The sequence below is a fragment of the Labrus bergylta genome, chromosome 17 (assembly GCF_963930695.1).
Source record: "Labrus bergylta chromosome 17, fLabBer1.1, whole genome shotgun sequence".
Taxonomy (NCBI): domain Eukaryota; kingdom Metazoa; phylum Chordata; class Actinopteri; order Labriformes; family Labridae; genus Labrus; species Labrus bergylta.
The window spans coordinates 4,390,255-4,415,954 of record NC_089211.1 but is presented as its reverse complement, the minus strand read 5'-3'; the positions used below and the strand labels follow the sequence as shown (position 1 = coordinate 4,415,954).

Here is a 25,700-nt window from a genome sequence, read left to right as displayed (position 1 = left end):
GCTTCACCATCATTACAGTATATAGCCTAAAGCTATAATAATGAGCTCAGACATTACTTTAAATTGAAGTTAGTGTCATTATTACCAAAACTGATTGTTAACTTTTTGCAAGCTGCATTTACTTGAATTTATTAGATCAATAAAGTCATTTCTGGGTTTATAGCCCAAGATCATCCTAATTATTTTTATGTGAAATAGCTTGATCTCTGACAATAGAAATCCAAAAGATGATTATGAAATATGAAAAAGGAATTGGTTCAGAAGGCCAAAACGCATCCACATTAAATGAGTTACAGTGGATGACTTTATTTGAGAGAACTCATAAGTAAGGGAAACTGCGTTAACAGTGAGCTAGAATAAACAATATCAAAATCTTAAAGATAAGCCAAATAGATACATTTAAACTAGTTTTAATTCGATTAGTTGCATGTTTTTTCCTGTTACATGAAAAAAGTATTCAATGAAACTTTGATGCACACATTAAAACCAAATGGACATTATACCAGTATCTAGATGGTTAACACATAATGTGTGTCCCCCCCCATTAGATCCTTGATTAACACTTGTGTGCCACAGCTGTTTAGGCAATATTGTTTCAAAATCTTTACTGCAATATTTTCTTTCCTTTCTCTATTAGGCTTCTCTTTGCACCAACAGTTTACTGTAACAGCAGCAGTTCTCAGTGAGTCAATATAAATGATGAATAAGATACCAAAGAGATCCATTTTCATCTGAACTAATCTGAACTGAAGACAAATCAATTCAATCTTACAGGAAAAGATAGAAAATGTAAACATCCTACTCTATATTTTGAGGGTTCTGTTATGAACACAACTTTTTCATATGGTGGGCCTATATTTAATGTAATGGATCTGGCATATATTTAGATTATTATGCAAATGTGTTTAGTGTAAAAATATGTCTTATTGCAAGTCTTGGGGCGTCATACAACATTTTATCAAACAACGGAAACATTTTGCATCTGATAGTTTAACTGCATTCATATTATTATTTTTACGTAGGCTAATGTTGAAAGCAAGAAAATAAAGTAATATTCTTAATTTTGTAGTTGCATCCTCTAAAGTATTTAATAGCCTATATTTTACAACAGTTGTGGGGCATTAAAAGAAATAAACCTGTGAGTAAAATAATTGTATTTTAATTGTTCTATTTGTAGTCAGATAATACCAAATCCAGAATTGTTGTCTGAAACATTTCTGAGTCATATAATTTTGTCCTTGATAAAATTAAAGATTATTTTACATACGTTTAGGTCTATAGTAACTTAAAGTAAAAGTTCACCTGGAAAAAAACAAACACTTGACCATACTTTTAAATACTTGATTTTTTTTAAACAACTAATAAAGAAATTGTCACGTTTCCATATTGTTGTTGGTTATCACTTTTCACTAAAACTGTTTAGAAGAGCTGCTGCATGCTATTTTAGTAGATATCTGGTCAACTGTGTTGTTGTCTGAATTACTGCCCATTCTATACCTATATAAAACCAGTGCTGACATTATCTTTCCATAGATAGTGAATTTTGATATAGTTTAATATTTTTTATTAACTTGTTTTATATCACTGCCAATGTGAACATGTTTAACAAAGTTGTTTGTTTTTTAAGACCTTCAATAAACCAACTATACAAATAAAAAGTTAAGTTAATTCTGATCCCCTCCCAACCCTATAAATATATTACAGGTGTTTTTTTAATAATTATTTTAATTTCCACAATTGATTTTTTTGCAGGTGAGGTATCTCTTCTTCTGCTGATCGATAAATGTGACGTAATCACGAGTGGGCGGAGTTAACGTCCAGGCACCATGGCTTCGGTAGGACCCGAGGTGAGTGTGTGAGGCTTATATTCACCGAGCTTTTACTTTCAAATTGTTTTCCGAGCCTTTGGACTCAGGTTTCTCACCGGGAAGAAGACATTCGCCTGTAAACATGCGAACTGTCGGTATGAGAGAGTCGAGCTGTCGTAAATTGTCGCTGCCAGCCTGGAGTCTCTAGCTTTTGTGCTGGACCGGAGGGCAATTGAATGTGCAGGAAGATGCTGTGCCCCGGAACCTGAATGATCCGCTCCAGCGCCCTGTTGGCTCTGCTCTGTATTTTTGTTATACATGGTCCAGGCTCTCAACACAGTCCTGCTTCTGTACAGCTTTAGCGGTTTCAAAGAAACCAAAGCTAGATTTGAACCCTTTTTTTTAGTAGATATCATTCATGTTTTAGCTGTATCTTCTATCACCGGCTCACTGAATGATAATTTGTACACTGCTGTTTAGCTAGCTGCTAGCCTCCGCGCTAGTTAGCAGGCTGTGCACATTTTGTCAAATCCAAAAAAAAAAAAAAAAAAAAATATTATTATTTTTGATGATAATCGTCCTCAAATGATAGAGGGAAGCACCTGCGTTATTCTGAATACTATGACTTAAATGCTGATGTGATAATGTGATGTTATCCTGTGAAGTCGGTTAGCTACATGATAATTGATGCAGTTGCATGAAGGAAACATTGGCTCTGCTCCTTTCAGCCTCCCACTGTAAACATATGGCGCCAGCTCTCTAACCGGCTTTAATGCTTTCTGCATCCCTATATTATGGCATGCAACTATTTCTACAGGGATAGTGCTCCTGGTGCAGGCTTGTCTTTGTTAGCTGTATGTAGTTATTGTCAAACCAGTGTAGTGTTGGCAGTAACAGGTTGCATTGTCAGCTCACCTCATGATACGATTTTACAAATGCAGAGATAAGTCACTGAATCAAGCGCTTGGATGTAATGGCACTTTTGTGTCTTATGGGTAAGACATGCAGTCTTTGTGTCTTTTCCCCCCTTTCCTTTGAGGGACAGGGTGCAGTGTTGTTCAGCAGAGGTCGCTCCTGCAGCGTTGAGATGATTTCCGCTGTGCAGAGACTGATCTGAAGTCTGTTCTGAAGTGAGGATTGCATTGAGCCATGCAGCCACTCAGCACCTGTATCCTTATCTGATTTGTTGATGCATTTGAATAACAGACATGGATGTCTTAAAGGATAATTTCACCCAAATGACATGTCCACCAATCTCAAGTGTTGTTTTGTTTTGTTTCTGGTCAAATGAGGATGATGTTGGATTTCTTCCTCCTCACTGTTTTTTTTGGTGTTAATGGATTTCAAAGCTCAAACCATTGCAAAAACTTAATTGCATGTTCCTAAAAACTGTCTGCCTGAAATTCACATAAACAACTGAAGCGTTGAAATCCTAATGAAAACTGTCGACAGAGCAAAAGTGACTGGATCAAAAGTATGGCTCAAACAATAGATTATTTGAAAGACTAAAATTCCAACTAGAAATTAACTTCTTTATTGGAAAATTAAGTCAATGCTTTCTTTATCCATTGATTGATATCTCGCTGTCTGTTCATTATTTCATTCATTCAAATATTTGAGTATGCATGTTCAGTATCTTCTATACTTCTAACCGCCTGCCTCAAAAATAGAAATAAATTACTTACTAGTGCCGTCCTTACTGTATATAATAAAAGTTGAAAAGTGTGATTATACCTAGACTTTCTAGATGATTTTGCTATCAATAAATACATAACATGCTGTGTAACGGCTAGTCTGATAAAGCTTTATTTGAATTGGCCAAAGAGAAAATAATTGGCTACTCAAATGCAGATTGGCAGCCCATCAAAACTGTAAAGATGTTCAGTTTAACCAGTAGTGTTTGAACAAAAGGGCATAGATTTCAGCTTGAGTTAGGCGTGTCTTTACCCGGCCGGCACTCTTGTTCAGCATTGTGTTACATCATACAGGTGTTTCTAATTTCCTGGTCAGTCAGTGTGCAGTGTGGATGTATGGGGTTTGATTCAGCATTCCTTTCTTTTGTGTACTCAAAGGAGACACGGTTGAATGTCAAGAAGTGCTTTTGGCTCATGAATTTGAAGTACATTGTTGAGGTTAAGATGGCGGTTACTGCCCTCTTGTTCTGATGGTCTACTGGTTTAGCTGATGTCATGAAAAGCATAACCCATGGTGACTCAGATTGTTTAAGGCAAGATTGTTTTCATTTATTAATTGGTTTATATTTGGCACCAGCAATACAATGACTGAGTTTGACCAAAAGATTGAGCTAAATTAAAAAAATATCATTGTTGAAAAAAAGTAGTTCAGATTTCATCATCGGGGTCATGAATGTCTGTATCACATTATGGCAATCAATTGAACCGTTTTTGGGAAACCAAATATGTAGAACTCATGACAGAGTTGGAGCAGGGTTAAGGTATGACCTATACTGACAGGCTTCGTTCATTTGGGATGATGAATGTCTTTATAATCTTAAGGGAGTCCATATAGTACTTGTCATCACGACCCTCTCCCGCTCCCTTGCGGGGAATTTTCCGTTATCCTCGTGTTGCGTTTACACATCATCGGAGTGAGCCTTCAACACATTTAGTTCAAAGCTTTGTGCAAGTGTGAAAGCACTAATAAACAAAGCTATAGTTGCTAGAGAACACAACAGTGAGTCTGGGCATTCTTGACTATTAAATTACATTTTATAGACTAAATAATTGATTTAAAAATAATTAACAGATTGAAATTATACAAAACAATTGTAGTTGTTGGCTAGCACTGCTGAAAACTTGCAACAACAAACAGCTTATATTACACTGGTGTTGTATGATAAAGTATCAGCATTGGCTCTAACTGGCTAGCTCGCATAAACGAAGCTTGGGTCTGTTGAAGGTGGCAATGCTGTTTGGCTGCCTGCGATGGTGACTAAAGGGTAGGTTATGTAACTTGTCAGTAGGTCATAGGGGCGTAGGAGGTTTCTTCATTGAGCGCTTATTCTTTCATTAGGGCACAAGTATCTTTAAAAAAATGCAGAAGCAGACAAAGGCTTTTTCATGACACATTTGAAGCTAATTGGTAAGTTCCTTAAACCTGTATTCTAACTAACAGCGAGCAGGGGGAGACTTCCTGCTTGCAGAATTAAGGCCTATTTTAACAATCTGTGAATAATATCCAAAGTAAAATCAAAGTTTAATCAAATTAAGGCCGGGTATATATAAGGGAGTAACTATCTTTCATTGGGTTGTACGCGATTTGCTGACTAAATTATTTACACTTTTAAAACAAAGGATGCAGCCACCACCACCTGAAGGCTGGTGGTGCTAGCACTGCTAAAGTTAGCCACACTCAGTTAAACAATTTGACATTGTTTACCACCAGATGCTGGGGGAAATGTTTCCATTACAACAGCTCAAGGAAACAGGAATATAATTATTAAAAAGTTTTGTTATTTTAAAAAAACATTAAAAGACACAGTTCATTACATCAGTAGCTGCACAAAATATGCATCCCCTCAACTTTAATAGATGGTGCATATGGTTGACTGTTTTCTTACCTTTAGACAAGTCAACTAGAGCTTAAATGTCCATTTCATCAAGCAGAAAATTAGTTGCAAAGAACATCACTGATCTGTGCTGAACAATCTGCAGTCGTGGGTGACTGCCTAACTCAAGCCTTCACAATTGAAGTCCACCACAAACTAATGTGTGATGTCACCATTGTTGAGACCATTTCCTTAAGTCTGTGGTTACTCAGTTTGTACGAAGCACAATAATGTACTCTATCAGTTATTGCCCTTGTGCTATCTTTACTTTGAGAACATTTATCAGGCTTTCATCCTCAATGCCAGCTTAATCTGTTATGTCATTTCAGTGACTTCATTTCTGTTGCAAGGCCTGGTAGAGTTGTGTTTTGCTGCCCTTACTGCTCTCAGGCTGACTTGGGACAAAAGGCCCCCTCTGTTGAGAGGTTCAGATATGGCCTGATTTTTTTTATTTAAAATGATTTTCTTCTCACTGACATTTGGTTTGCTTCTTGGGCTTATAGCTTTGTAATGTGTACTATATATTCCCCATATTGTCTTTTTTGTGCTCCTGAAGTAGCTCTGCACACCGGTTATGAAGAACCAAAGGAGACATACCAAAATATATTCTCAATTGACACAAAAGAATCAGCTTAAAACTTGGAAAAATGGTAGTTGTAATCACTTTTTAAGGAAGTAATAGTAGCATAGTTACAATTGCAAGACAACAGAATGAATGCATGCTCTTATTGGTAGACAATTAGTCATTTTCTTCTCAAAAACTACAATCAACATAATCATGAAGTGTGAGGTGAACACCTTATTTGGGTGCATGTTCTGCAGGATTTCACAGTATATTCCTGCAGTCTTACTTGGTAGAGAGTATCTGTATGTATAGTGTGCTCCATTGGATATCTTCACTGACACTGTGAAGTCTTCCAGTTTCAAGAAATGGAGTGGTGTTATAGTTTGAGCTGACTGAGCATGCTCTGTGGAGACCCTCTGAAGAGAAGGACCGACAGAGGGAGCCACCAAGTCACATGACCGGCGAGGTGAAATGTGCATGCGGGGAAAGAAAAGAGGAATGAGGAACAATCTGTTCGACACATTCTCGCTCTCTTTCCCTCTCTCTCTCACACTCTCCCTCACGCACACTCTCTCTCTTTCTCTCTGATGCCTTCTTCTTCTCCTCAATGGAGGCCATGAGAAGAAAGCAGGTATGATGCTTCCTGGAGGGACACAAGGGAAAATACATGGTAGATTTTTACTCCTCAACCATGGTGGGCTTTTTAAATGGTCTGAGGAGATTCACAGTTTGACTGCACAGTTAGGGAAGTTACAATCAATTGGTTTGATGTCTTGCTCTCTTCTCTTTGAGATAGTTTCTCTTCTCGAGACAGTTGCTAATGCCTCATCATAGACTGATTGCTCTTGATTCTTGAAACCGTGGACTTAATCTCCAGGAGCAATGCTATTTCTCTGGTAGCAATGTTGCTGTCTCAAAGAGAGATCTGAGCGTGTTGTTTTGGATCCTGTTGTTTCAGAGTGCTCCTCATGGATTAGCACAGCAGCTGTATGTAGAGCAATCTCAGCATAGGAAATATGTCACTCACAATATGAAGGTCTGACCTCCTGGAGAACAGGAGAATACCCTAGGAGTAGCTTTTTAAATCTTAGATCCATCCGCATTTTTGTCATACCTTTTTTTTGATCACTCCTCTTTGGTTTCTAATGAGATCCCTGGGGACAGGTTGTATATGCAGTGTGATCTGTGATTATGCACATACTGGAACATGAGGCTGCACTGACTGCTTATCAATCCATAGGATGCATGTTTAGACTGTACTAGGTTACCAGATGCAGGATTTATGTTACCGCTGGGGGTCAGCTCTTGCATTGCTTTATCAGGCCATTTGAATAATAAGCTGCTGGAAAGTTACAGTTTTGACATTTTGATGGATTTTTGGAAAGGACTTTGGACTTTTATTTTAACAGTCGACAATAAAGAAGGGGGAACGATATGTCTTAGATAAGGATGTAAGTGTCAAAAGGAAGGATAAAATTATGTCAGGAGCAGTCTACACATGAAAGATTTCTTAATCTTGATTCATAATTAGACGTGGTGGTAAAATCTCTGAGGTTCCTGCTTTGCAGTTCACATGATGGCATTGGTTTTGGAAAAGACAATTAGGTGGCCTACCTGTCCAAATTGTAGACACAAAGTGTCTGGAAAGACTCTGGTTAATATTTAACCTTCCTGACAACAATGTTTCACAAGATGAGTATCATACTTTCTCTGAGAATGTAAACCTAATGGATAGCAGAGAAATGTATTTCCAAGTTGGTTATTTAGACTGCCCATCTTTGAATAACTTGCTTGGTCATTTTAATCAGATTGGCCTACAGCCTCATAAAGGACCTTTTTGGTGAATGCCCTAACTAATGTTTGTTGCTGTGTGCAATTTGTGCTTTAATACCCTGAGATCATAGTCTTGAATTACTTTAAATTTAATTAAACTAAATTGATTTCCCCAAAAACTTTAGAATCCCTGCTTTACTAATTCAGAGCAGCAACTTACTCTTTGTTTTCTTTGACTTTTTGAACTGCAGTTGTGTAAAAAATGCTTAGTTTAAAAAACGTTTTTAACTGATTTCGGTGTAGGCACCTTGTGACTGTGATTGGCAGTGAAAGAGCTGGTGGAGTATTGTGCCTGTGCTTTGTGTTAAGACTGCTCCGACTTGTTTTTCAGGCCTCTGGCAGTGGTATTTAAATTGTGAACATCCAGCCTCTTCACATTATGGTGAACGGGCAGTGGATGATTGACGCATTTGAGTATTTAGATGTATGATTGTTAAGACTGGACTGTTATATTTTAATCATTGACATCATGTTTTTGCAGCCAGAACTAAAGCCTTTGCTCTTTTCTAACTTCCTTCCATTTTTATTGTGCTGCTTAAGGTTCCTGATGAACACAAAGCACATTGGCTTCACATTTGGAACATCTTTCAGCAGCCCCCATATGCTTAACCACCAGCCTTCAGACCTCCACATTCTCCACCTAGTGGAAAACTGCTGCAATGGCCACGGTGTGTCAGTAAACAATCTGGTTGCGAAATGGCGGAGATCTGCAGACAGGCTTCTCTGCTCCCTTCCCCCCTCCTCTCCTTTCTGTTTCCACTGTGTATGTTCCACTTTCCACCACTAGGGGGAGGGAAAATGCTGGTGTTTCCTTTTTTGTTACTGGCCTTTCCTCAATCCATGAAGAAAAAGAACTGAAAGGTTTCTTCTTATGTTACTCTCACATGTGCTCGCTAGATTCCTACACCACAGAGGATTGTCTAAGACGTGATGTTCTTTGGGGAAAAAAGTCCCCACAGCTGGCTGTTGGTCTGACCTCAATGCTGTTTGACAAGGTGCTTGGATCAGGGACTCAAGAGCACATGCTTGGTGTATGATTTGGTAAATGTGTCTTAATGGCTCTCTCAGTTGGTGTCGCAATTGTATGTGAATGTCAGGATACATGCTGTCTTTCAAACAAGATGATTTGATATTCAGAGCCTAGTCTGTTGTCTCTCTGTCTCCTGCAGGTCTTTAGATTGGGCCTTTTCTCTCTTTGGACTATCACATTGTGCACATGCTTTTTACTTCTCACTTGCTATGACCCCAGTCAGCACTTATCCTAGTATGTGTACCTTCACTCTAGTGAGGCCGAGAAGATAATAAACCTGGTATTCTGCTAATCAAGGACAAACTGACCACTCTCCTTTGACATCTGATCTTAAAGGCTAACTCAGATAGACAATGGGTGTATTGGTGTTGTTTTTGTTGTTCTCTTGGGCTTCTTGTGTCTTCTTTGGGCCCATTTTTCCCGGAGTGAGCACGAGGTTAACGGACTGCTCTGGAGGAAGAGACAGTTTTACATTTCCTGGTGTTGCCTCTTCTTCCTGTGAGATGTAAAGGCAGCCTGTGGGTGGTTTAGATTTCTTTTGAAGCCCCGGCTGAGCATCTACTGCTCTACTGGTTGGCTGAAAGAGAGAAGGGAGAGACAATGAGAGTGCATGGGGGTCGCCCTTATTCTCTTGGCCTGCTCTTTAGATTTTGATTCTGACTAAGACGTATCACTGAAAGGCACAAAGAAGGAGGTGTTTAGCATGCATTCAGTGCATTAATGAAAGATGAGGCTGATACAGATGCTCATCCTTGGGTTTTTTGTGGACATTCAATCTGGTTAACAATATCATCAGAAGCAAAAGTGCAGTGGGCTTCGTATTAAAAAGGTTATCCACCAAAAAAAATGTACCTACAGTGTTAAAGGAATGTTTTATTGTTTGGAAAGGAGAGGGGGAACTGTTGCAGTGACTCTATTGTGAAGTCTCTAGAGTGGTCTCATGTTGTTGGTAATGAATGGGGGACATTTCTCCAGGGTATTCAAGCCCATTTAGTTAAGGTATTTTGAAGGCAATTATACAAACTGATAATGTCAGTTATTAAATTCATTTTATTGTGCATTAAAACCACCATTGTTTACTGTAAACTAGTGTGTCTTTAAAAGCTGTAATGGTACTTTTTCACCTTTCAGGGGTCTAAAATAAATGTTAAACCTTCTGCTGCTTTTCTTTCACTTTAGGCTTCAACAAATATTCTCATTGTCAGTTGATATGTAAACAATATTTCTGCCTAGTCAACAGATCTTTTCGTTTTTTAATGTCTGGTTTTTGTTCATCAACAGTATAAAAAGCCACTATAATCTGTATAAAATGATCAGAGATCTCAACGTGTTTCTGTTTGGATTGATTAATGACTCCAACAGTGTATGGGACACATGAAAATTGTTTTTGCAGTAACTTTCGATTGACTAATCATAATCTTTACGCATTGTTTTGAATGTTCTCAAGGAAAAAGTGTGTACTCAGGCGTACATCCTGAAGAAGGCTGCACTTTGCATAAATAGTAACTCAGCCTTTTGCACAGCATGCACTGTTCGTGCTTTTTGCATTTAAGATTTGACCATGAAATAGCCTCCTGAGTCCTCTGTTTTTAAAATATTGCAACATATTTTTTAGACTGAATGATATATTGAAGGAGTTATCTGCTGGTTGAGTTAAAATATTGCAAGTAATGTAAAGAAGTCTGTGCTCTTAATTCAGTTTCCACTCACTCACTTATGTCTTCTTTCTTTCTCAGCCCGCTGGTCTAGCCAAGGGCAGTTTGGATAAAGGTGCCTCAACCAAGAAAGAGGAACTCAATGCAGCAAGAAACGGAGAGGAGAAGCCAGGTATTAGTTGAGTTACATTTTAAATGGAATAGAATAGTCTTTTATTATATTGCAATTTGCATTAATTTCTGTTTCATTTTCCTAGATGGAGATAAAGAGTTGGCAGCCAGACTGGGCTCCTCCGCTGCAGCTGAGGCAATGCTGAACGGCACCGATTGTGACATGAGGCACAAGAGCCCGACACAGGGCTCCAAAACAGGCAACAAGACTTTACTTTTGGTAAACGAAAACGGCATGCTGGACACAGAGCCGCCGCACGGTTCTGTTACTGGAAGCAATGGATTAATTCTCACCAAGCAGCAGCAGCAGGAGGGAGGCACTCCCCCTCACAGGACTAACTGGATGCCTTCGGGCTCAGTCACAGGGGGACACATGGCCAAACCCTCATCGTCTGGGGGTGCACAGAGTTCAGGTGCACTAAGGACTGACCCCAGTACAGGAACTACATCAGGACAAGGGTCATCAGAGACTAAAAATGGCATAGCATCGCCGCCTGTACCCGCTCCAGCACCAATTACAATACACCGAGCACGCAAGACCATGTCCAGACCTGCTGTCAGCCCGGCACAAAAGGTAAACCACCAGAATTATGTGCACCATCAGCAGATCTGTTTTTTTTGTTTTTGACTGCCCACTTTTCTTGTTACTTTCTATGAGGTGATCTTGTTGGAATCATACCACAAGACTGATTAAAGCATTTCCCCAGTTTTTCAAATACTAAACCACAGAAGTACGGCCCTCCATGATTGTGGAATATATAATAAGCATAATCAAGCATAAACCATTGATCTACTGCCATCACATCCTGTACTGTCCATGACCATCCACTAGATTTTGACACCTGGCCGTGGGGAATCACCATTCAGCCAGAAGTACATTTATGTTTTAGAGTTGGTCATTTAAAACTGTGACTAGCTGATAACATTGTTCAAAGTTGGTTTTCCATCTTTTCCATTCAAAGTGTGTTGGATTGGTTTGGGGTAGGACTCAGCCTGCCTGCATGGCAGTCCAGTTCTTCCAAATCAGACAAAAAAAAAAAATCAAAGGTTAACCCAAAAGTCAACTGGACTTGGTCGAAGTTCTTGGAGAGGTTTTGCTTCAGAACTCAAGAGGCCCTTTTACATATAACTTTTAATTTCAATGACCTGGATGTCTGAGAGACTTCACAAACAGACACTGATGAAACACTTTACTTTTTTAAACTGTTTTTTAGCTTTCCCCCCAAACTATTGCAAACAGTTGGAAGCTAAGTGCTGTTTAATAAATCTTTGTCTCTTGAATTACTATTTCCATCAACTGAATCTCAGCAAACACACCGAAACATCTCCAGATCTGAAGTACAAAATGTGTTCATGTACTCATGTAACCATTGTTTTGGTCAATTAATATTTAAGGTCATGGATATTTAACATGACCTGGTCATCTAGGCTCAAACTTCAATAAACATATGACAGCCTTGATGAGGTTCTGTTTTCACATGGACTCAGGGTTCAGAGAACCGTAACATTTCATGAAGTTGTGCGGTGAATATTACCTGAGATTATGCAAGACTGAATGCTGGTCCAAATATTTTTTTTGCTGCACTCTGTGACAAAATGTACTCACAAACAATATGCTTCTCGCTCAAAATGGGAGAAAATATAAGCAAATCTAGAAAACTCAAGTGTTGTTTTTGCTGTTCCATATTTTGTTGGGGTGTTTGTTTAGGCATAAAAAAATCTGCCATTAACACTTATGTCGAAATGCCATGCCTCAGAATTCAATGCTGCAACAATTTGATTATCGACCTTTGGTCCATGGAAGCCAAACTTCTAATTGGAAATACATTTTTAATTGTCAATCCTGACTCTTAAGAAGACAAAGAGAGAAGTAAATCCTAGGGCTTCACTTGACATTACAGTGACCATTAATGATTGTGGTTCTCGTCACCTTCAGCTTCTTAACAGGGAATTACGAGAAGCAAAGAACGCCAAAATGGAGAAGACGGACACTCATGTTTCACCTGACGCTCAGAAATCCCCACAGCAATCCTCTGTTCAGAACCATCTACCTCAGAGTCGACCGGATACGCCAGCTTCAGCTCAAACAGCTTCAGCTCAAACGGCTTCATCCACCACACCAGCACCTCCACCCGCTATACCACCTCCTTCTGCTACAGCTCCCCCAACAGACCCTGCAGCTCCTGCTGCTCCTGCTGCTCCTTTAGCTCCTTTAGCTCCTGCTGCTCCTGTGGCACCTTTGACTCCTGCAGCTCCAGCCAGACTCCAACTGGGTAAGACTAATAACACATGACAAAAAAGTGACCTGCAGTAGAATAACTGATGGTGTTCTTGGGTTCCCAAAAAGTTATCAGTGACTTTCTTGTCTTTTTAACAGTTTAGTTGTAAATTTCAATTTGCTCTTGCTGTAGGGCTTAACTCGGGAGGTTTGTCGTCCCGTAAGAAGAAGAGGAGGATGGGAACATACAGCCTGGTTCCCAAGAAGAAATCCAAAGTGCTAAAGCAGAGATCCGTGCTGGAAATGTTTAAGGATCTCCAAAACTCTTCAAAGAGCCAGGAGGTGTGTACTCCTCACTTTTATCAAACAAACACAAACAAGGTGATGCCTTCATGGCTGACATCTCTTTTTGGAGCACAAGGCAAATTATAACCACTTCATTAGGGAAGTTAAAAAAAAGATATTTTAAGACAATTCTGATCTTGGTTTTATCATGTCTCACAGACAAAAGAGGTAGCAAACATTAATGGTGGGAAAGTGGAAAATGCATCTGAGGAGGAAGAGTCTGAGGACGTGGAGTCTGAGGAAGAGGAGCGGCAGCGCACAGCAAAAGAACCTGCCAGTGCCGTTCAGGAACAAAAACCGGAACCCATCGACCAGGTAGGAAGTGATTTTTTTGCTCAGTGTCCACACACTACATGGGAGCATTTTTATGTAATGCCAAATGCAGAACTCGAGGAGACTGTTGATCTCAGTAATGTTGCATACACATGTTTACTGTGTGTAAAAAGTGGTGGAAAGTATGGAGAGAATGATTAACAAGTCAGGAGCTTAAAAAGGCAGAGTGTAGAAATAACTATTGATCTCTGTTTCCTGTTTGTGGTGGAGGTGGAAGATGAGCTGGAGACTGAAGAGTCTGGAGAAGAGGAGGGAGAGGAGGAGGGCACTGAATCTGACTTGGTAAGACCCATTAAAGATCCTCTTTACTCCACGTCATTTGTCTTCTGATGATAATGTATTTACTTTCCTCTGTATTTGAGCATTTCTTTCTCTGTCCGTCTCAGAGCACAGAGTCTGCACTGAAGAAGAAGTTGAAAAAGAAAACAAAAGCAGACAGCGCGTGGCTGCGACCTTCCAGGAAACGAAAGAGAAGGATAAAGAGCAGAGGTGAATTTCCTGAAAATAACATGCCTTAATCAGTAAAATGCATATTCTAAAATATGTGCATATTATAGATATTTAAGTCCCTCCTACACCCTCAAATACACTTTGAATTTCCAAATGACCAACAGGGTACACCATGCACAACCACCCTACGTTCTCAGGTGCTGCTCAGTTGCAGGAAAATACGATAAAAAATAAATCAATAATCCGTGGCACACTGAAAATTACTTTACTGTCACTTTATTATGAGCCAACAACGCGTTTCACCCCTAGCTTCCTCTGATTCGCTCAGCATAATTTTCAGTGGGCCACCGATTATTGTTTTATTCTTTAAAATTCCATTTGGACCCAAGATTATTTTAATGGCTTAAAATGTCACTCTCAAATGTTTTAATTGTCACAGAAGATATATCCGGAAAAGTGCCTTTTATGATAACTTTCAGAAAAAGTAATGCAAAATCAACACTTGGGTTTTAAAAACAACTTTCAGAATTGTCTGCACTGCAGCACTTCTAGTGAAGCATCACATCTGAGCAGAGAGTGGTCCAGAAATGTTGGACTTTGTACATTATACAAAAATATGCCTTTTTAAAGGCTTAATGTGGTTTTTTTTTGATCCAGTAGATGTCGCCCTTGAGCACCAGCATGAAACCAAAACAACTCGTGGTGCATTGTTGTGTTAGCATGCTAATGCTAGCAATCTTTATTATGCTGGTATCTTCACACTGCATGTAAATTTACCTGAAATGAGCGTGATCTAGAAACACAGTTAAGCAGTGAGTACAGTATGTTATTCTTCTTTTCTCTAGTCCCTCAATTAAACAACTTTTATTCGCGAGGGGATGAGCCAGCCGGCCGTCCTGGCGACGTAAACAAAGTGAAGATAGGACTCTGAAAACATCAGACAGTGGGACTCGGGTGTTACACCCATTGTAGACATCATTACTCAATGGGTGTCGCCTAACATGACTCATTTTCCTATTACTGTTGCAGAGAATGGCCTATCTATCTGTTGCTTAGCTTCAAATTAAGAAAACACTTGTTTTTCTTTATTTGAAACTCAGATTTATTAACATTAACATTTGTTAAAACCCTCTGATAGATTTAGCGTTTTATCTTATTGTGGCTGTCTGTTCACTGATAGTAAACATTGATGTTAACATTTATGGTTACCTTCATCTCCTCAGAAGCGGAGGGGGTGGATCAGCCTCATGGCTCAGCTAATGTCCAGGCAGGCGACAAGAAGTACACAAAGATTGTCTCAGCTGAGTCTGCCATCCTCAACAAGCCAGCAGCGTCCTCACAGAACAAAGGTGAGGAAACCAAGAAACTTGTTGTATGCGATCCTAATAATTAATTCATCTGTTGGACCTTCCATAAACATGGACTGGCAATAATTAGTCATTGTCATCAGTATCTGACGCAGCTATTTCAGGCAGGATTGGACTGATATCATTATGGGACTGGGACATCCACTCTTCTCAAAGAAAAGAGAAAAAAAATACAAGTAATCCCTTAGTTTGCAAGTAAGCATGCAAGTACAATGCATATGGATGTCAGGAAACTGTAGCTATTAGTGTCTGTATCTAAAGACCTCAGACTGTCTGCTAAACAGATTTGTTTCTCTCTCTGTTTCGATACAACAGTAGTTCCAGGTTGGTACAGCAGACTATTTGTTTTTAAATTCAATCAGTAGAGTGTTGTAATTAACTTAACTTGTTTCATACCACCCAAAACGAGTTTGTTTGGACTGACGAAGTCAGATTTGTAATCTTGCCATGTGACTCTGTGTCCAGATTTAACCTGATTTAAATCACAGTTTTCAGACTTTGTTCTTCTTAACTAAAGCAACTTTTGTGGATGAAAGTTAAGAGGGCTACTTAGATTTAATACAAACCGTTTTGTACTTATCTTGAGGTAAATTTACTCAGTCTGACTTTTGTACAGTCACTTCAGGGTCAGCGATCGAGGAGGCTCAGGAGCTTCCGCTCTGCAGCTGCCGCATGGAGACACCCAAGAGTCGAGAAATTCTCACGCTGGCAGACAGGAAGTGCATGGCCACAGAGAGCGTCGATGGACAGCTGACCCGCTGCCAGGGTGCCATACTGAAACATGAAATGATGCGTCCCTCAAACTCGGTTCAGCTGCTGGTTCTCTGTGAGGACCACCGCAACGGCATGGTGAAGCACCAGTGCTGCCCCACCTGTGGCTTCTTCTGCAGGGCTGTGAGTAACATGTCACATATCTTCAGGCCTTCACCTGAAAATTCAAAGTCTTGCTGCAGGAGAAAAACATATACTGTTATAGGACAGATAGTAAAGAATCAATCAACACAGTTTGTATCAAAATAATTTCCTTGCCAGGTTTTGCTTATAGAAAGACCTTTTACTCTGTTGTCTTCTTCAGGGGACCTTCATGGAGTGCCAACCAGACGTCAGCATCTCTCACCGTTTTCATCGTGCTTGTGCCTCAGTGCTCAAAGGTCAAAGCTTCTGTCCTCACTGTGGAGAGGAGGCCAGCAAGGCTAAAGAGGTCACCATCGCAAAGGCTGACACCACCTCCACTGTGCCCCTTACACTCACACATGGACCTGCAACGCCGGGGGTCGTCGAGGGACGAGCAGACACCACCACTGGCGGGTAAACTAAATATTCGGGGGGGTTGACATCTTCATAGAAGGGTGTATGCTTTTCATGTGAGGATAAATCAATAAATCATTTTCAGTAAATCATTTTGCTTATTCTTTTGAATAGTGAGGTCCAAAGACAAGTCATTCATGCAAAAATAACAACTTTCATCTTTTTTTCCCCAGCTCTTCTCGTCTAGCTGCAGGGGCTGAACTCAGCGGCAGAGCCGACAGCTCACATTCAAATCGTTCCTCACATGGATATGACACTTCTGCTGTCCCTGGGTCATCCAGAACCCCAACCCTGCAGGCTGGAACTGGAACCACAGTCCATCAAGTAGCTCCAAGAGAGACTTTAGAAAGTCTGCTATTAGCTCTGGACACAGAGAAGTGAGTTTTACAAGAAAAGTGTCATCTGTTTTCTTTTTGAACGACCAAAGCCTCAACAGTTCTTTTAAATCATTTTTCTGTGTTTTTGCTCAGGCCTAAGAAGCTGCGTTTCCACCCAAAACAACTTTACCTCTCAGCCAAACAGGGAGAACTCAAGAGGGTCCTGCTCATGTTGGGTATGCTTATCTAACTTTACACTTTTTTTGAATGCCCCTGGCAATTACTTTCTTATTTTACTCTCTGTTGAATAAATGTATCTGACAGATGCATGCTGTGAAATGTGTAAATAACTTTATACATTCAAAACTTGTTAAATAGAAAACGATAGGTGATACATCATTTTGTAAACTGTTCTCAACCTATGATTATTGTTCTTTGTTTTGGTGCAACTTAAATGTAACAGTTAAAGGGTTGCCCAACTATAAAAGTTGTATGGCAAGGGTAGGAATAATAAGGTTGTGTTTGAGCCTGCACCTCAGTTTAATCCCTCATCGTATTTTATTTGCTGAACGAAAGCTAAATAGTTTCCTTCTCCATTGACTTTCCAGTGGATGGTATCGACCCTAACTTTAAGATGGAATCTCACAACAAACGCACGCCGCTCCACACTGCAGCAGAAGGAGGATTCAAAGAAATCTGTAACATGCTCGTACAAGTAAGACTCTTTTACTGATCGTACCCAAGTCCTGTCCTGTAGAAATACTTACGGCAACCCCTCCGAGTTCTAATATCTCCCTGTATGTCTGTGTGCCACGTTAGGCCGGTGCAAACTTGGACATATGTGACGAAGATCAGCGGACACCTTTGATGGAGGCCTGTGAAAACAACCACATGGAGACAGTCATGTATCTGCTGAGGGCTGGAGCCAGCGCCACACACAAAGTAATCCTTACCTTTATCTCTGGGTATCAGAGGTTCCACCAGCCAGCTTCAACAGCCAGCTTCAACAGCCAGCAGCTATCTGAGCTAAAACAGCATTATTATTATTATTATTATTATGATACTTTACTTTAAAACGTTTAGATTCAAGACATTAAACTGGGGAGTTTAAAATTGTATTATTTCATCACATGCTTATATTTTTGTCAATTTTTTTTGTGTTGTTTATTTTGTGAAAAGTTAAAAAAAATTCTCTTCTGCTCTTAGGATGTTGAAGGGTTCACCTGTCTCCACCTAGCGGCAAAGTCTGGTCATTACCAGATTGTTGAGCACCTTCTGTCCACAGGATTGATCAACATAAACTGTCAGGTTAGAGCTTTTACATTACTTGTTTTGTGTGTGTGTATCCGATTACATTCTCCTCTAGCTCTTTATCGCTGTCTTACTGCACACACATGCTCATGTCTGTTTTAGTAGTTGAAATCATACAGCTTAATGATTATAACTGTCATAATCAAGTAATTTGTTCTTGACATTTCACCTTGCAGTAATGATACATACAACAGTATGGTGCATGTACACAGTAAATGTACCCATATACTGTATGTCAGAAGTACTGAGATATGTCAAGGGTAGGTAGATATATGGTATTTTTTAAAGTTAATTTATGTATTGTAGTTTTTTTTTTTTGCTTGGAAACTGGCTTGGCTCTGTCCAAAGGTGAAAAATCAAAGGTGCTTGTTTGGTATTTGTTCATTTTTGGCAGAGCCAGTCTAGGTGTTAACCTCTGCTCTTTTATTTATACTAAGCTAAGCTAGCAGGCTGCAGGCTACTCATGCCACTTGCCACATTGCAATAGAAGAATAAAGTGCATTTTCCCATAGATTTCCGAAAGAAAGCAGGATTATCAAGTTTTCCTTTCATGGAGAAAAACCTGCTTCAGGATGCAGGTTCACTTTCAATTAAGCTTCTGGTTCATTTGTGCAGAAGAATATTCTGTCAAAGCACTACGGTCTTAGCAGAGATCTACAACTGGATTGAACAGCCAAGCAGAAACTAATATGATTGTAGAGTGGCTCCCTTTGAGGCACAGTGTTTTATTTTCTTCCCTCAAATGCACTTTGAAGCCAGTAAATTAGATATAGACATCTGTAGAACATATGCAGAGCTCTTAGAAAAAACTGCACTGCGTCTGATGTGCCTCTTTTAAAACAAGTCTGACCTTGCTGCAGCTATTAGGAGAGCTGGGATGTACTGACAGTCTCGCCTTGGATGAACCGAGTGGGTAGTAGTAATGGTTTCTATTTTAAAATGTGTACATGACATTTAAGATGGGCTAAGAAACAGTTTTTCTTTCAAGGTTCTTTAGGAAATAATTGTTATCTTGTTCTTGTTATGAGCTTCACCTTTATTCAGCAATGAGTAACCGGTTTGCTGAGTTTGAATGTGTTTTTTTTTCTCTCAGGATGATGGAGGCTGGACTGCGATGATCTGGGCAACAGAGTACAAGCATGTGGACCAGGTGAAGCTGCTTCTATCCAAAGGAGCCGACATCAGCATCAGGGATAAGGTATGCTAAAGATCCTCCCTGCTCTGTTTTACACATTTTACACAGGAATCAAATACTGTTATCGTTGGTTCTGTCATTTTGTCTTCTAGGAAGAGAACATCTGTCTCCACTGGGCAGCCTTCTCGGGCAGTGTTGACATCGCCCAGCTGCTCCTTAATGCCCGCTGCAGTCTGCAGGCTGTGAACGTCCACGGCGACTCTCCTCTGCACATCGCTGCTCGGGAGAATCGTCTGGATTGTGTTACGTAAGTTAAATGCTCCCAGGAAAGAAAAAAAAAACTTTTAGAGAAAATTCAAAACATTTAACTTTCTTTCTGAGCTGTACTTTAAAACATGAGACTGATTTCATTCAGTCTAATGAAATTTGTAAGGTTTTCTTTGGTCGTGGCTTGTTGTTGATGATCAGTGTCTCCCTAGGCTTTTCCTGAACCAAGGAGCAGATGTGTTTTTGAAGAACCGTGAGGGAGAAACTCCTCCAGACTGCTGTGGCCACAACTCGAAGGCCTGGGCAGCTCTGCAGGCCAACAGGAAGGAGAGAGACGCCAAGAACAGCAGGCTCGCTCGAACAGAGGAAAAAGTCCTTCACAGGTAGAAAATAAACTATCCTGTGTGTCTCACTGGGAGGGATTAAACAGGAAAAAGCAAGGTTAAAAAGCAAGGGTTATATTGGGGTGAACGTGTCACGAGGTGGAGAGATAAAAAAAACAAACAAAAAAAAACAACTATCCAGGAATGCCTGGTAGAGTTACACGTCTGTGCGTTTAAGGGGAAAAAGCAATAGACTTCCCATTCCCCTCCATGGACATGGAATTTGTTTTCCCAGTGCTTCTGCATCAATTTATTTTCTGACGTTGACAGCCTCTAACCAGTGTCTTCTCCTTTCACAGTGACATAGCTCTCGGGCAAGAGCGTGTCCCCATTCCCTGTGTCAACTCAGTGGACAGTGAACCTTATCCAGACAGCTACAAATACATCCCTGAAAACTGTGTCACCTCCCCCATGAATATCGACAGGAACATAACACACTTACAGGTGAGTTAGAAAGCATTCCATCTGGTATTTTAAAGTATCTAGATTTTCCTTCTGCAAATGGCCGTTTGAAGTGACAACATTTTTTTTCTTCTACCCTTTGTTTCAACAGTATTGTGTTTGTAAGGAGGACTGTTCAACAAGTATCTGCATGTGTGGACAGCTCAGTCTGCGCTGCTGGTACGACAAGGTAAGTCAAGATTGATAAAGTAGACCGTTCTTTTACAAAACATGTCCTAAAGAATGTAGGCCCCTGATTAATTTAAGATGTCATTGGAACAATAATTCCAGAAATAAACCAACATCAGAGAGCTGGCAAAAAGAAGGACACATTTAGTGTAGCCTCATGTCGCTTCTGTCTGGGCCAAATCAAGATCACAACTGCAGACTATCATGCACCTCCTTTTCTGTACCCTGTACCCTCTTCTGAAGTCAGCCTTCTGGTTTCAGTTTTTGCATGACCATTACGAAGGACTGGATCTAAAATGCTTTAATAAAATAAGCTGTTTTCACACATACACTCCTGAACTTTTCAGGACAGCCGGCCCCGAAATCTGCTCTTTCTCATATATCCCTCACAGCAGGAAGTTCTCCCTGTCAGACGAGAGGTTGAACTCTCTTTTATACTCAAACATGAGTATAAAATTTTTGCAGGAATCCAAGAGGGTGGACAAAGCACCAGCATTCACTATGAAAACAGTTTTTTTTCTTTATATGAATGCTGTGTTGGAAATATCCACAGTATCAGTAAACCAGAGGGAAAAATGGAAAAAGAGGAATAAATGGCTACGTCTGTTCTGGTGTGTCAGGGTCAAAAGATGCCTTGCACAATTTATAAAAACAGCAGCAAGCCCAAAGTTTAGCAGCAGGATCAAAACATGGAGACATGGAAACAAAAAAACTATTATTAAATGTATATTTTTTGATTCTGTGTAGGGCGGCCGTCTTCTACCTGAATTCTGCCACGAGGAGCCTCCTCTCATCTTTGAGTGCAACCATGCGTGTTCCTGCTGGAGGACCTGTAAGAACAGAGTCGTACAGAACGGCCTCAGGTAATCACATTTCATCTCAATGTGTTTACCAATAAAATAAAAAAGTAATTCAACCCTCTTTTGCAGACAATTGCAAATGTGTTGCTTGGTTCTAGCCCCCCTCGATAAAAATGTGTCAGTGCGACATCATTGTCAGTGTGAGATCACTGATCTAAGTCTATTGGCTTGTTGTGGCAAGCAACAGAGTGTAGCTGACGGACTCAGAGCGTAGAGGGAGCAAGGAGGAGCAGTACATGAAAACACACTTTTTTCAAACTTTAGCTATTGTGAACGTACAAAAGTAGATACATAGATTAAATATACGAACCCCAAAAAGGGCATAATATGGGCTCTTGAACTTGAAACAACTGATGAGCTGGAAGCACTGTGAGGAGGGGAGCACTGGGAGGAGGATATATTCATAATGTTGTGTAATTAAGGCTGTGAGCTGATATATTGCAGTTTTAATTGTATTTTCTAATTTGTCTAAAGGTAAATATCTATTTTAAGGAGAGAAAAAGAACTAACTTGAAGCTGTTTTGGATCCTTCAGGGCCAGGCTTCAGCTCTTCAGGACCAGTAAGAAGGGCTGGGGTGTCCGTGCACTACAAGACCTACCAAAGGGGACCTTCATATGCGAGTAAGTCTCATATACAAGTAAAACACTGCTGAATGTGTAGTCAATTCAGTGTTTTGAGACTTTCTTTCAGTGGAAATTTGCTTGCAGCCTCAAAAGAACTCAGCACAGCTGCCACAGCTTTCTTCCTTTCCAATCCTACCATTTCAAAACATGTATTTAGCAATCTGGCCTCCACACAGAGGAGGTATGTTGTGTCACTTTTCTCCTAATTTAAAAAACCTGCAACTCTCACATGCACAGTCTGTATGTCCTGCCAGATGGTAGCAGCTCACACTGTGAGTGCGGCAGACGAGATGCATAGTTTTCCCTTCTGGTTTCTCATGTTCAGAAGTCACAGAGGCCTTTTGAGATTTGTCACTAAGTTTCTGCTAGTGTAATTAAATATTGTGACATTTAGGTTTCTGCGCAACATTTCCCGTTGCAGTTGTCTTGAGAAACAATTTCCTGGTCTGAACTTGGTCTACTTTAAAAAGGGTTGTCTCAAGCTCCAGACATTTGGGGGACCATCTCTGTCGAAAGTGTTTGCAAGTACAGTAACCTGCTGTGCAACATGCAATATCACATTTTCCAACGTGTGCAGGGAAATAAAGACTTTCATCTCGTGGTGTATAGAGGATTTTATCCTATATGAATCTCTCAAGGGAAATTACATTTCACACTCTGTTGTTGAGACTTGCTACACACACAGGCGGTAATAAACACACAGTATCCTATGGTCATGCACTAATGAAGTGATGTTAGAGTGAGGGGCTTCACATGAAAGAGCACCAGAGCAGTTTATGCTTTGCTCAAGGGCGCCTGTCAAAGTCAGAACCAGAGTATTTCCAGAGTGTGTCTGCACCGGGATTTGAACCAGTGACCCTCCAGTTCTCAACCCATGTCCATACAGACTGAGCTCAATCGCCTTCTGTAACCATATGTACAAGGAACAACAGTGGTGACAATATCCATGAGCTTATATTTCCCACTGAGTCTTGGTTGAAAAGATCCAGAGGCGACATTTACCTCAAAACAGAATAAATTAAAAAGTGAAATATTTTCAAAGATTTGAAAAAACAAACAAAAAAAAACATCAAAGGAATGTGAAATCTTTGAAGCTGAGTATCTCATGAGTGCAGTCTTCCCGAATGAAACCTTATAATTCCTTGATCATGAAATTTTGACATGTTTTAAACAACATCTGCATAAAACTGTGACGTTTGAAGTGTGAAGCCTCTGACGGGTCACCTGCTTCTGAACAGGTATGTCGGAGAGATCATCTCTGAAGCCGAAGCAGAGATGAGGCAGAATGACGCCTACCTGTTCAGCCTTGATGATAAGGTACAGCACTGAAACAAGATTTTAGAAACACATTATGGAGACAAAATGTTCTAAACTGACTGGTTTTAATGTAAAAAAGAAAGTTCCCTATGTAAAGCCTTTTACATGATTTCTCTTTTTATTTAATCATAAGTTCTTTATTTTCCTAGCTGTGCTCTCACTGCTAATTTGTTTTATTTTTGACTCTGGCTCCTTCATTTATTTTGCCTCCCAGCCACAAGATCAATACTGCATAGATGCTCGTTTCTATGGAAACATCAGCCGCTTCCTGAATCACATGTGCGAGCCCAACTTGTTCGCATGTCGAGTGTTCACGACGCACCAGGACCTTCGTTTCCCACACATTGCCTTCTTTGCCAGTGAAAACATCAGGGCTGGAGAGGAGCTTGGGTAAGACTTTTTTTTTAAAAGCATGCAGTCATGATGTCTTTTTTCTGGATTATCTGGACACTATTGGTGGACAATCCACATAGAAAAGGTTTGTATTTATTCCTGATATTTATTGGCCACCATGGTAGTAGTTACATTTCTCTCCCAAGACTTGGTACATTTTGGTCTAAAAATGACACCACAAAGACTCAACCTAGATAGATACACCGCTAAACACTTAAATTAAATGACTGTATCGATGAGTGGGAGTGACATTTAATGAAATAAACAAGTTGTTGATTTTTCCAAATCTGATAGAGGTAGATAAAGGCAGGTTTTGTTGAAATACTGGTACTTGTCTAAAATAATTTGCTTTTTATCATTTCCCTCCCACCTTTAGATTCAACTATGGTGACCACTTCTGGGAAGTCAAAAGCAAGCTGTTCAGCTGTGAATGTGGCTCTTCTAAGTGCAAGTACTCGTCAGCAGCCATGGCGTCGCTGCAGGCCGACAGCACTCCCGAGAACCAACAGCAGCCCAGCGCGTCTCCTGACACCAGCTCTTCCAACGGTCCCTCCAGTCCCTCATAAAACTGTCCTAACACTAAGCACTGCTGCATGTACACAGGACTGACGGACACACGGCAGCGCCTGTCTCCATCCTACTCAGACTTTTAACAGAGAACTTGTACTGTATCTCCACTTCTGATTAAAACAACGGACCACTGACCTTTGGGGGGAAACCTGTTAAACGCTGCCACATGGAACCAGATGCACAATCTAATCCTGGAAAACATACTGTCCCTTCATTCCACCTTGTGTGACATGAACAGCAGGGGGCAGCATTATCACACAACAAGTGTCAGAGGGACCGTCAAATCTAGTCTTTACATTTCATACATAACTTTAAAGGGGAGGAGAACAGGGCATATGGTCGTCTTTTACTTTTTTAAGAAACTAGGATGATATGTTCAATGGCTTTTTCCTACGGAGTCGTGATCAAGGTGTATTCTGGTTGGGGACGAAAGTAAAGTTGTCTTTTGCAAAGACAACCTCAGCTCACAGCTAGGTTTAACTTGTTTGACCTTTGAGGTCGTTTATTATGTACCATTCCAACAAAATTAGCTGATAATCGTTGAATTATTTTGCCACCTTGTCTCCGTGTAAATTCATATTTGCTGCAGAGTTTGAACAGACGTGTCCAACATTCATCGTCGCCATAGTTTAATATGAATCAATGAATTAACAATTGTGTGAAAGTCACAAAGCAAAGAGTGGACTGTTTTTAATTTACTACTCAAGTGAGTATAGATTATCTGATAGAACGCTGCTTTACCGTTCCTCAGAAGTGAGGTGCCTCTAGTCTGAATAAATTGGCTGACTTTTTACAAAGCATGTTTAAGGGGATTTTAATGTGTCAGATATTTTTGCCACAGTTGTTAAGAATTGATTAAAGTAAAAATGGCGTTACAAAAAACCCAAGAAAATGGTGCTGACAAGGGTTATTCCTTTTTGTTTTCATTTTTACTACCGAAGTGAACATAGTTTGTAAAATAAAAGAAAACTATTACGTTTTTTATGTTTAATTTTAAGTTGTTTTCTAATTGTAGTTACTGTACTTAGGCTGTTTTTAATTTTGTTTCTTGATTTTGCTGACAGAAGCCAACCCGTCTTTTTAAATGTTGTACGTAAAGCAGTGACTGTTGTGCAAAGTCTTGAAAGATATAATGGAAAAAAGGTTAAAATGCACTTCCATAACTTTCTGTTACATATTTCTGGACCGTGAACCATCCATCTAATTGGTTGTATCTTTTTCAATAAATTTACTACTAATGCA

General features: G+C 40.0%; 1 protein-coding gene across 2 annotated transcripts; it reads left to right on the top strand.

The window, feature by feature from the left end:
* Positions 1-1,802: 1,802 nt before the first annotated feature.
* ehmt1b (euchromatic histone-lysine N-methyltransferase 1b) lies at positions 1,803-25,700 on the top strand. Of its 2 annotated transcripts, none has more exons than XM_020636068.3 (26): positions 1,803-1,847; positions 10,541-10,631; positions 10,717-11,204; positions 12,567-12,903; positions 13,042-13,190; positions 13,353-13,508; positions 13,737-13,808; positions 13,913-14,015; positions 15,200-15,325; positions 15,960-16,237; positions 16,419-16,651; positions 16,825-17,028; positions 17,122-17,204; positions 17,577-17,683; positions 17,788-17,910; positions 18,175-18,276; positions 19,373-19,477; positions 19,567-19,721; positions 19,894-20,064; positions 20,364-20,508; positions 20,618-20,695; positions 21,442-21,557; positions 22,089-22,175; positions 23,417-23,495; positions 23,710-23,885; positions 24,265-25,700. In XM_020636068.3, exons 1-26 carry the CDS (start codon positions 1,827-1,829, stop codon positions 24,452-24,454), a joined length of 3,975 nt encoding a protein of 1,324 aa, XP_020491724.2. In that variant the 5' UTR covers positions 1,803-1,826; the 3' UTR covers positions 24,455-25,700. The 2 variants fall into 2 exon arrangements, with proteins under 2 accessions (XP_020491724.2, XP_029133597.2); XM_029277764.2 differs by lacking the exon at positions 1,803-1,847 and adding an exon at positions 6,444-6,572.